General features: G+C 49.6%; 1 protein-coding gene across 6 annotated transcripts in view; it reads left to right on the top strand.

The window, feature by feature from the left end:
- Positions 1 to 12720, top strand: part of SPEN (spen family transcriptional repressor) — a 66097-nt gene that overhangs the window by 48635 nt on the left and 4742 nt on the right. For 5 of the 6 annotated variants that reach the window (XM_030231470.2, XM_009095746.4, XM_050982331.1 and 2 more), the window contains 3 exons: positions 350 to 463; positions 1982 to 2082; positions 4673 to 12599. In XM_030231470.2, the coding sequence (XP_030087330.1) occupies positions 350 to 463; positions 1982 to 2082; positions 4673 to 12599 (8142 nt within the window). The remainder of the gene's footprint in view (positions 1 to 349; positions 464 to 1981; positions 2083 to 4672; positions 12600 to 12720) is intronic. The other variant, XM_030231471.2, reaches the window with a different exon arrangement.

Genomic DNA, 12720 nt, shown 5'->3' with positions numbered 1-12720 from the left:
CAAAAACCCATTGGAAATTTTAAAAAACAACCCCCCAGAAAAAAAACGTTAACAAAGAAATTATACAAAACTCAGTCAACAGAGAAAAAAATATTCAAAGTAAAATACAGAAAAACAAAATAAAGGCATAATATACCTCAAGCCACAATATCCACAATTTAAACAGTCCCGTGTCCTTTTATTGTCTCTTCATTCCAATATGCCTCATCAGAAAAGCCTGGAAATTCACCTTGCTAAAAATTATTTCCTTCCTGGTATCCTCATGACTTAGGATTTTGTTGGGACTGACATTAAGTCCTGTGGATGAGGCTCTTATTTGGTTTTTGTTTTGTTTTTTTGTTTTTTACAGGTGGTGTTTGACCGCTTAAAAGGCATGGCCCTGGTTCTCTACAATGAGATTGAATATGCACAAGCAGCTGTAAAAGAGACCAAGGGGAGGAAAATCGGTGGGAATAAAATTAAGGTGTGCAGAATGACCTCCAAACCAAAGCAAAACAGGCAAAAAAAGAGGAACAAATTGTGTTTGGGCCTTCCCCCTTAAATGCTGGCAGTGCAGACTGCCAGGCTCAAGGAATACTTGGCGGGACACACATGTCCCACATATCAAAGGCTTAAATTATATTTTTATGCTCGGCTTATCAAGATGTCAGGGAATCCTGAACTGTTACTTACAAAGCCTTTTCCAGTATTCTGCTGTTTGTTTCGCTGAACTTGTCTCTCTGAGCTCCTGAGTGTTGGTGTCCGTGTCACTGCCTCGTTTACCCCAATCCAAGGCACACTTTTGTCTGTTTTTGTGTTAAAAAAGGGAAATCTGAAGGTGTGAGTTCCTCCAGGAAAACACATGGCTGCATCCAGCTGCCCCATGGCTGACGTCCAGGCTCTGGGGTACACGAACCTCAACATGCAGTCATGGAATCATGGAATGGTTTGGGTTGGAAGAGACCTTAAAGATCATCTTGTCCTTCCTTGCAACACATTTTAAACAATAATTGAAAACATTACTTTAAAAAACACACAGAAAGTACTTTTCTTCCTGGAGCAACACTTAACAGGTACAGGGATATCTTGGATTCGGGTGAATGTGGTGATACCTGTTCTGACTGTCCATCAGTCCCACTAACTGGGGACGTGAGGTATCAGCCAAACCTTCCTCCTTCTCCTTTCTCCTCTCCTAAAGAGTGGGCAGTGATGTCAGGTGTGGTCTCAGCAGCTTCCCACCTCACCCAGGGCTGGGTTGGCTGTTCTGTAATTTCTGAGAGCCATCTTCCAGTGCAGGAAAGCGTGTGGTCCCTTAAAAGTTTCACAGTTTGTGTGGATCTTGTTGCTTAATGACTTTGGAATAAGCAACACCCCCAATGTGGGGCTGTGCTCCATTGCTGTGGTTGCACACAGAACTGGGCTGATTCAAAAAATAACAGGAACTAGAATGTTAAAGAGATTCTGTTACGTGGCATACACATCATGAAATTTGTTCTAATCCTTGATTTTTTTTTTCACTATGCCATTAGCTTCTAAGTACTAGAAAACACCAATTTTTGGACCAGCTGGCACAGGGAGCTGCAGTTCAGGAGCCTTGGTTCTTTCCCTTCTCTATAACCCTGGGCAAACACCATGGAGTCCAGAATGGATTTGTAATCCTGACCCTCTCTAGCACTGCCCAGGGATAAAAGGGACTTTGGAACCATCCTGGCATTAAAAACATCAATACCACGATAATAATGTGTATTTTTCCTGTTGCTTTGCCCAACAGAAGCCTCTGGGATGGCAGCTTAAAACAACATAGTGAGGAGGTAGTTACACAGCTCCACTGAGAAACATCTTTATTCCTGGGGATGTGCAGGGCCAGAATTGAGATGTGTTTGACATTTTTTATTAAATTTCACCCCCATTTTCAGTTCTGCTCCCACCTTCAGTAAGCAGGGAAATGTTGGCGGAGTGAGATGTTTCTTTGACTGAATGTGATTTCCCTTTTCTTTTTCAGGTGGACTTTGCTAATCGGGAGAGTCAATTGGCATTTTATCATTCCATGGAGAAAACGGGTCAAGATATCAGAGACTTCTATGAAATGCTGGCAGAAAGAAGGCATGGATCAATATTTTTATTCCATTTTTTGTTTTCCAGCATCACCTTACACAATCCTTTTAAAATCATGGTCCTCCACATCATGCAATCAAAATTTCTTCAGGCCATAATTCTTTAAAAACTTTAAAAAGTTTTTTTTCCTCTCAAATTAATCCTTATTTTTAAGTTTTATTAAAAATACTTCTGCATTTTAGGTTTTTTTTACCCCTTCACTATTTTTAAAATTAAATGTAGGTGCTCAAATTCAAGCTGTGCAGATTAGAGCAGGCAGGCTCTCACACATCTGAGGCGTAGCCAGTTAGTGGAATTCCTGCTGTGGTGGAGGTTTCAGTTGTCTGCATGATCCATATTTAAGTATCCTGTTTCTCTGGTGGGTCACCAGGACGCAGTTGGGAGTCATTCATCACGTCTTAGGAATGCAGAGAGCAGCTTATCTGTAACAGAGAAATGTGTGTGTTGGTGGGTGTACATAAAGTCTGATAAACTGCTGCTCAGCCCTTGAGCAGAGAGTGAAATCTGATCCTCCACCTCCCTCTTTTCCAACAGATTTTTTTGTAACTTGATGAAATAATACATTTTGTGTAAGGATGTATTTTTATTTTGAGTAAGGCTGTGGCCTGTGTGGCTGCCCCTTGGCAGCAGCTGGCACCACATGCTGCACAGCCACTTATTTGTCCCTGAAAACCCGGCACATGAACACTCCACATTTTGGGCTTTTTTACCTTCACTGACTGAAAAAACACCCATGTTTTATTTCCTCCAGAGTCTGGCTGATGGTTAGGGCTCTGCCTGCCCAGGAGTCAGCACAGCATGATGTTGGGTGTACCTGGGATCTGGATAAACCCAATGGTTTCTTGCAGCAAAATAGATTGGTCTGACAATACAAAATGAACAGATTTAAAAGCGAGCAGAGCTTGGAAATTGGTGATCAGAATTTGCATAATGGAAATACAAGCGTGCCTTCCCCAGGCCTTGCCAGATGTTGTGATGTGCCAGCAATAAGCATTTCCTCAGAACTGCACTGGATTCAGGCAAGAGAAGGGCATTTTTTGATGTTTTTTAGCACACGGGACTCAGGTGGGCTTGTCTTTGCCATGGAATAATCCTGAGCAGGACTCTGATTTCTGGTGTTTGGGCACACATTAGTCTGGTTTTTCCTTCTCTGTCACTCTGTTCACACAGTCATTAGGAGATCCATAAGGATAATGGATCATTCTGCAGTGACTCTTGTAATTTTGCAGCTTCTGGTGCCCCTCCAGGCTCCTCCTTGCAGAGGTGCTGAGATCTGCACAAAGCACCTTCTCTCAAGGTTGTAGTTGGAGCCAGTCTAAATAGGACCCAAGGGAAAAAAAAACCAAAAAAACAAAAAAAAAAAAAACCCACAAAATCCCTGATTAATATTTTTAACTTCATGGCTGCTTTTCACAACATCCCACTTCACTTGCAGGATGAGGTTTTAGTCTACCATGTTTTGTCCCCTTTTCAATTTTGTACTTTTCTTAAAGGATGGAAGTTGCAAGTTGCCACTTTTAACATAAAACATGAACTCTGAAGCCAAATGAACCTATGAGGAATCCCAGAATTATTTAGGTTGGGATGGACCCCCAAGGTCATTGAGTCCAACCTCGATCCCCTCCCCTCCTTGTCCCCAGCCCAGAACACTGAGTGCCACATCCCGGCCTTCCTTGGACACCTCCAGGGATGGGCACTCCAAACCTCCCTGGGCAGCCCCTTCCATTTCCTGACCACCCTCTCCACAGGGAAATTCCTCCTGGTGTCCAACCTGAGCCTCCCCTGGCCCCTCCTGGTGTCCCTGGTCCCTGGGAGCAGAGCCCGACCCCACCTTAGTACAATGTGAAAACGCTCTGTAATGGTGAAGAATTGGAACTCCATCTTTATTCCACCTCCTTGCCATGTTCAGTCTTACAAATGATTTATTTTTGCTGCTTGAAGGTATTGAAATAGCAACATTAATTGCTTGACTTGCTTTGCTGAATGAATTCACCTGATCTTATAAACAGCCTGATATTTGTTGACTTGGTTTTACTGTAAACAGGCAATGCCAGCAAGTCACATGCAGTGAAAGAGTTAATTTGGGAATTAAAAGATCATTTGCAGGGTTTAGGATTTTTAAACAAATCTTACCATCACTTTGCTGCTTAGTAATGGAGAGATTCCATGCCTGAACTTTGATTTGACTCATGTTTTCAGAGTCAAATGAAGGTCTCAGGTTCTGGATAAGGGGGTGTCTTCACCCTGCCAACCTTGGGGGAGTGCACAGGCGCTGTGTTGGTTTTTCCTTCATTTCATGCAGGGTTTGAATTTGACAAAAACAAAGGAGTGAGGGTGGTGAAACAATGCTTGGAAGAACTGTTATGACATTACCCATGAAGTACATTTGGTATTTGATAAGTTAACAAAAGTATTTAGTCCACTGCACACAGATGCCTTGCCACATCTCTGCGTGCAGCTGCCTTGATGCACGTAGGAAAAAAGATCAGAAAATGGTTTCTTTATGTAGCAAAAAACTATGGTAAGAGAGTTCATTGGTTGAGAAGGAGAACTAGAATCTGTTTATTCTTATGTTTAGCAGAGACGAGCGAAGAGGATCCTACGAATATGCCCCTGACCGTACCTACTACGAGACCGTTCGGACCCCAGGGACGTATCCCGAAGATCCTCGGCGGGAATACCCAGCTCGGGGCAGAGAATTCTACGCCGAGTGGGATCCCTACCAAGGAGACTACTACGACCCGCGATACTACGACGACCCTCGCGAGTACCGGGATTACCGGGGAGATCCGTACGAGCAGGACATCAGGGAGTACAGCTACAGGCAACGTGAGAGGGAGAGGGAGAGGGAACGGTTCGAATCTGATCGGGACAGAGACCACGAGCGGAGGCCGATCGAGCGGAGCCAGAGCCCGACACACTCGCGGCGCCCGCAGAGCCCTGGAGCGTCCCCCTCTCAGTCGGAACGGCTGCAGAGCGACTCAGAGAGGAGGATTTACAGCAGGTCCTCAGATCGCAGCGGCAGCTGCAGCTCGCTGTCCCCTCCGCGATATGACAAGCTCGACAAAGCCCGCGTAGAGCGATATGCAAAAAACGAGAAAGTGGAGAAAGAGCGTGTTTTCGAGCAGGAGAGGGTAGACAAGGAGAAGCGCTTGGTGAGGAAGGAAAAGCTGGAAAAAATAGAAAAGGAGAAAACAGATAAGCAGAAACGAAAAGCAAAAATCCATTCGCCCAGTTCCCAGTCCTCGGAAACAGATCAGGAGAATGAGAGAGAGCCCAGCCCAGAAAAACTGAAGGGCAACAGTAAACAAAGCAAAGAGAGGGGTGACAAAGAAGGGACAGCAAAGAACCGCCTGGAACTGATGCCCTGTGTTGTGCTGACCCGTGTGAAGGAAAAGGAAGGGAAGGTGATCGATCAGCCTGCGCTGGAGAAACTGAGGGCAAAGCTGGATAACGACACTCTGAAATCCCCACTGCTCGAACAGAAAACCCAGACATCCCAGGCTGAGCTAGCCAAGTCGGAGCAGTCTAAACCAGAACCTGTCAGAGCCAAGGTACAGAAGGAGAAAGCCCTTGCCAGTCACATCGAAGTGGTGGACAAGGAGGGAAAAATGAAACCCAAAAAGCACTTGAAGACAGAGCAAACATCTGAGGGGGCCAACACAGTGGATTTAGACAAGTTGGAGGCTCGTAAAAGGCGTTTTGCCGATGCAAATCCAAAACCCGACAGGCAAAAACTGGATGTAAAACGGAGTAGCCAAGATGAGGAGGATGCACGCATGGTTTTGAAAAAGCAACTTGATGCAACAGCATCGTCTAGAGAGGCACCAGTGTTAAGGGAAGGAGAAGTGGAGAGAAAACCCCTGAGGAAGGAGATGCTTAAAAGGGAATCTAAAAAACTCAAACTGGAAAGACTTATTCCTGTTACTAGTCCCAAAGAAATTCAGGACACTCTTAATGTTGGTGGGATTGGCATGCGTCCCACCTTGGATCTGCAGGCGAGGCTCATGGAGGCACCCGAGGAACCTGTGGAAGTTCAGGAGCATCCTCCTAAAAAACTGAACCCGGTAAAACCCCAGCATAAACAGGTACAGCTGCTGGATGAGCAGGGAACAGAGAGAGAGGACACAAGGAAGAACTACTCCAGCCTTCCTGAAGAAACAGCAGATCATAAACTTGGCCAAGAGAAACCTCAGTCCGCTGACACGGAGGAGAAAATCAGCATCGACATTGACCACACGCAGAGCTACCGGAAACAGATGGAGCAAAGTCGCAGGTTGAAACAGCAGCTGGAAATGGAGATAGCAAAGTCTGAGAAGTTTGGCAGTCCAAAGAAAGAGGTGGATGAATATGAAAAGCGGAGTCTAGTTCATGAGGTGGGAAAGCCTCCGCAAGACGTCACTGATGACTCTCCGCCAAGTAAAAGGAAAAAGACTGACCAGTTTGACTTTGAAATCAGCACTAAGAGAGAAAGGAACTACAGAAGTTCTCGTCAGGTGAGTGAGGACTCCGAAAGGATGTCATGCTCCCCAAGCATCAGGCACTTCCCGTTCCATGAGGATGACGACACGCTCGATTCTCCAAGGTTAATGCCATTGAAGGAAACCAAAGAGTCACCTAAAATAGAAGAAAAGGGTCTTTCATACTCCAACATGACTGTGAGGGAGGACTCGCTGAAATTCAATCCTTATGATTCCAGCAGAAGGGAGCAGATGGCAGAAATGGCTAAAATAAAACTCTCTGTGCTGAGTTCTGAGGAAGACTCAAGTAGGTGGGAAACCCAAGTGAAACAAGAGCCTGGGAGAGTTGATATCAGCTTTCCAAGCAGTATTGTGAAAAGAGACAGTATACGAAAGCGGTCTGTCCGAGACCTGGAACCTGGGGAGGTGCCTTCAGATTCTGATGACGATGGCGAAAACAAGCCCCATTCCCCAAAAGCCTCATCCTTGTTAGAGAGCTCCAGGTTGTCTTTTTTATTAAGGGACAGAGAAGAAAAGTTCCGTGAAAGAGAGGAAAGACTCCAGTCCGCTTCCTTGGAAAGAAACAAATTCTACTCTTTTGCATTGGACAAGACAATCACACCTGACACAAAGGCCTTGCTTGAAAGGGCTAAGTCCCTCTCTTCCTCCAGAGAGGAAAACTGGTCCTTTCTAGACTGGGATTCAAGATTTGCTAGTTTCAGAAACAATAAAGACAAAGAGAAGGTTGACTCAGCTCCGAGACCTATTCCGTCCTGGTATATGAAAAAGAAAAAAATCAGAACTGACTCAGAAGGTGGAAAACTGGATGATAAGAAAGAAGATCATAAAGAGGAGGAACAAGAGCGGCAGGAGCTGTTCGCTTCTCGATTTTTGCACAGTTCAATCTTTGAACAGGACTCCAAACGCCTGCAGCATTTAGAGAGGAAGGATGATGATCTCGACTTCATCTCTGGAAGGCTGTATGGGAGACAGTCCTCCTCCGATGGGACGAACAGCACAGCTGATTTGGTGCAGGAGCCGGTGGTTCTCTTCCACAGTAGGTTTGTTGAGCTGACACGAATGCAGCAGAAAGAAAAGGAGAAAGATCAGAAACCAAAAGAAGTGGAGAAACAGGAAGATAAAGAAAACCGGCCGAAAACACCAGAAATGGTTCCTGATAGTAAAGAAACAGAACATAAACCTTCCTCAGCTGTTGGTCCTTCTTCAGTCACTGTCCTCCCACAGGAACCAGCTCCCATTGCTCCTGAGAAAATAGTGAGTGAAAAGGTCCTGGCGGAACCAGCTTCTGTCAAAGAAGAGAAACCTGAACCTGCTGCTGCAGCAGAGGAACAAAAACCTTTTCCTGAACTTGCTGCTCCTGTCAAAATGGAACCTCCTGAGCAACCAGAACCTCTGCCAGTGGTAGAAGCAAGTAAAGAAATCATTGCTACAACCCTGGCGCCAGAGGAAGATGCTGTGGCAACAGAGCATCCTTCGTACTTGGATACCAAACCTCCCACTCCTGGGGCCTCGTTTTCTGATGCAGACATCAGCGTAGATCCAGAACCTGAGGCTGCTCAGCTGCTTCCACCTCCGCCCAAGCTAGTTCAGAAGTCAGATGAGGCTGCAGAACCTAAAGAGGAAAATCCACCACCCTCTGCCAGCACTGATGCTGGTGTGAGTCAAAAGGTGGAGGCAGCTGCTGAGGTCCTGCCACCTGTTTCTGACAATGATATGGAAGTGGAACCTCCGGTTGTTGTAAAAGATAAAAAGTCCTACAAAAGTAAACGGTCCAAGACTCCCGTGCAGTCGGCTGCAGCTAATGTCACAGAAAAGCCCGTCACGAGGAAGAGCGAAAGAATTGACCGTGAGAAATTGAAAAGGTCGAGCTCTCCTCGCGGGGAGACCCAGAAGCTTTCTGAATTGAAAGTGGAGGCAGAAAAGGTTTCAAGGAATGCTGCTAAATCCCCAAGTTCTGCTGCAGAGCCAGAAAACGTGGAGCTGAGCTTGCCAGTCGGCCGAACCAGGCGCAGAAACGTGAGGTCAGTCTATGCTACCACAGGGGACAACGAAGGCCCATCTCCAGTGAAGGACTCCATGGAGGTCACTAGATCCACCAGGAAGAGAGTGGAAAAGGAACCACAGGAAACAGTGACTACTGTTCCCACAACCCCGAGGAGGGGAAGACCTCCCAAAACCCGCCGTAAGCCAGAGGAGGACATCTCTCCAATAAAGACAGAACCGGTACAACAAGAGGTGGAGGAAGCTGAAACTAAAGATACCATGGAAGCTCCTAAACCTGCAGAGGGTTGGAGGTCTCCTAGATCCCAGAAGCTCACACATACTCACTCATCAGCTGCTGCCAGCCAACAGGGGAAGAAAGGGAAGAATGAACCGAAAGCTGATACCACGGCTGAATCCGAAGATGCTGCTGAAAGAAGCAGTCAGGAATCGAGCATCAGTGACAACAGCAATAAAGCAAAAGCCGCTGAGAAAGAGCCAGCAGCAAGTGAGCAGAAACGTGATCGGAAGGAACTGGATGTGGAGAAAAATCAGCTAGAAATCCCCACAGTTGAGATCACTGAGAAGAAGCCAGTGCCAGAAAAGGTTACGAAATCCAAAAGGGGAAGGTACAAAAATACCAAAACTGTTGTTGATAAGGCATCTGTGTGTCTCAAAAATGTAGAAATACGCCTCAACGTCGATGAAGTCAAGGGTGCCTTGAGGCCCACCGAAGAGGAGGCAGAGCCGGTGGCAGTGTCACCACCCAAGATGAAGAGCCCTCCGAAAGAGGACATCCTGCCACCCCACTTCTCTAAGAATGAGGTAGAAGATTCATTCCCAGAAATGGAAAAGGAGGTGACACGGGAGCCCAAGCAGTCGCCTGAGGCTGCCCAGTTAGCAAAGCAGATTGAGCTTGAGCAGGCGGTGGAGAACATTGCAAAACTCACTGAAACTCCTCCAACAATTGCTGCCTACAAAGAGCCAACGACAGATGTGGCTGAAGTCCGTCAGGAGGAGGAGGCAGATAAACCTGCACACCAGGCCAGTGAAACGGAGCTGGCAGCAGCCATCGGCTCAATCATCAATGATATTTCTGGGGAGACAGAAAGCTTCCCTGCACCGCCAACATATCCTGCTGAATCTGAGGCTGAGATCCCCACAGAGCCATTGGTGTTGCAGTCCCCTCGGGAGGACATGGAGCCTGAGACAGATCAGGCAGTGAACAATATCCTAGAAACTGAGGCTGCTGTCGAGCCTGTGGTGCAGCCGGTGCCTGGCTCTGTCCCGTCAGCATTGGAGACTGAGAGCAAGGAGTCTGAGGTCAGCTTCAGTGAATCTTCCAACTCTGCACAGGAGGCTGAGACCTTGCAGGAGGCTGAAGTTGCTCGTAAGGAAAAGGGCCGTCAGAAAACCGCACGGCAGAGACGCAAGAAGAGCACAAGCAGGAAGGGCGATGCTGCTGAAGTCAACACCTTTGAGCCAGAGAGGGTGCAGAGCAAATCACCCCCCGCCAACGAAGTAAAGACAAAACCTGAAGAAGCCTCAAAGGAAGAGAAGCAAATCAAACCCACAGCAGCCATGGAGCCAAGTGCTTCTGATGTCACCAAGGCTGTGGCTGCTGACATCGTGGCTGCACATGAGGCTGTCCCTGAGAGCAGCACCTCTCCAAAGGTGCCTGCTCCGGCTCCTCTGGACCTGGGTCCCCCACCGGTCCCCGTCGACGAGGGGAGTCAGAGCGGATTCAAGATCCGGTCACCCCTGGAGAATGCTGCCATCACACCACCGAGTGCCCCAAACGCAGCCCTTCCTGCTGTCCCCGTGGCGGCGGCCAAGCTGCCCACCCCAGTGCCCACCACCATTGTCCCCCTTCACTCCGGCGCTGCCAAGGTGCCAGAGTGGATGGTCAGGCACGAGGAGCCCCGTGCCCGTTCCACACCCCCGCCCGCTCTCCCACCGGACACAAAGGCATCAGATATTGACACAAACTCCAGCACTTTGAGGAAGATACTCATGGAGCCCAAATACGTCTCAGCAACGAGCATAACCTCCACACACGTGACAACGACGCACACGGAACCAGTGAGCGCACCGTGCCTGGAAGAGGCACCTCTCCACCCTGCCGTGGAGGCCATCAAGCCGGTTTCCGAGGAGAAGCCGGCCGTTCCTGTCACCAATGCCCTGGACCCACCAGTGGCCGAAGCGCCAGTGTTCAGCGAGAAGGAAAAGGTCAATACCGTGATTGCTCCCAAAGCCACTTCTGTCATCAGCAGGATGCCGCACAGTGTGGATCTGGAGGAGGCTCCGAGGATCACCTTGGTGAAACAAGCTCCCCAAACCCAGACCTGCCTTGTCAATGCTCCCTCGCCAAAATTTAAGCAGAGGTCAAGTGTAAATGATAACAGCAGGTTTCATCCAGGATCGATGTCTATTATCGAGGAGAGGCCTGTGGAGACTGGGTCCAGTCCAGGGCTGCGGGTGAACACCTCAGAAGGTGTGGTGCTCCTGAGTTACTCGGGACAGAAGACAGAAGGTCCTCAGCGAATCAGTGCCAAGATCAGCCAGATTCCCCCAGCCAGCGCTGTGGATATCGAATTCCAGCAGTCTGTATCCAAGTCTCAGATTAAACAGGAGCCTATCACGCCATCCCAGCCGGCACCGAAAGGCTCCCAGACCTCGGCGGGCTATGGGACTGTTTCCACCCATTCTTCGTTGGTACTCGGAACACAGCCCTACAACACCTCGCCCGTCATCTCCTCTGTCAAACAGGAGCGTGCCACGCTGGACAAGCCTGACTCATCCCACCTCACTGTCCAGACCCCGGCGTCGCAGCCCGGCAAGGTCCTGACGCAGACCGTAAACACTCCACCCGTGCTGGTCCATAACCAGATGGTCGTGAACAAAAAACTGTCTGACCCAACTGCTCTGAAAGTGGAGACAAAGACTCTGCAACCCTCCAACCTGAGTCCTGGGGTTAGTCCTCACCACCCTTCCCTCTCTGGGAAGATGCACTCGGAAGCGAACCACGTCAGCTCGGGCCCCAGCACCCCGACCGACCGGGCCATCTCCCACCTAGGGGTCACCAAACAGGAGCCGCACTCGCCACGCACCAGCGGGCACTCGCCGTCGCCCTTCCCCCGGGCCTGTCATCCTGGCAGTACCTCGTCCCCGGCTTTGTCCAGCAGCACCCCAGTCATGCTGGCGCCAGGAATTCCCGTTCCCCAGTACATATCCAGCATGCATCCCGAGCAATCTGTTATCATGCCCCCCCACAGCGTAACACAGACTGTGTCCCTGGGCCATCTATCCCAAGGTGAGGTGAGGATGAACACCCCTCCTCTCTCTGGCATTCCCTACGGCATCCGCCCGGAAGCGCTCCACTCCCCCCGAGCTGCTCTGCAACCCCAGATGGAGATGAAACCCCAGCGATCCAGCACGCCCCAGCCAGCACCCATCCGAGACATCGTCATGCCCCCGCTGTCCTCCCAGCATCCCCCCGAGGAGGAGCTGCATTTCCACCACACGGCGGTGTGCCGCGGGCCAGCCCCGGTGCAGTCTGACGTGCTGGTGATGCAGCCCGACTACCGCATGCACCCTGGCAGCCTGCGGCTGGAGCAGTACAACGTCCCGCGGGACGTCAGGATGATCATGCACCCGCACATGGCCGCCGTGGGCGAGCACCACTCAGAAACGCGACAATCCCGCACGCCCGAAGGGGCCGTCAAAACTCCCCCGGTCAGTAAGACCCCACAGCCCGGGAAAGAGACTCCCAAATCCTCGGAAGGCAAGATGGCCCACTCTCCCCACAGCGAGCCGCGGCTGCTCAGCGTGCCCTCGGGCAGCCAGCTGCCCGGGCTGCCCCTGACGCAGCCCGTGGTGGTCCCACACGGGGTGCAGATCATGCATCCTGCCGGGAGCTCCTTCCACGATTACCGCTCCGTGTATGGCGACATGAGGAATTACCACACGGCCCAGCTTGGGCATCCGCAGTTCCCGGGCGCCTCGCCCATCGGGCTGCCCTCCCGGAGCATGACCCCTTCCCAGGTGAGAAAGGAAACCCTTTACCGGTCTCCCTGGAATCTGGAGCTGTTTCTTATGGGAAATGGGGTTCAAATGCTGCTTAGCATCAGAGGAAGCCGAAACAACCCATTTCCTGAACCCCTCT

The sequence above is a fragment of the Serinus canaria genome, chromosome 21 (genome assembly GCF_022539315.1).
Source record: "Serinus canaria isolate serCan28SL12 chromosome 21, serCan2020, whole genome shotgun sequence".
Taxonomy (NCBI): domain Eukaryota; kingdom Metazoa; phylum Chordata; class Aves; order Passeriformes; family Fringillidae; genus Serinus; species Serinus canaria.
Note: the sequence above shows the minus strand (reverse complement) of the source record. Positions and strands in the feature narration are given on the sequence as shown.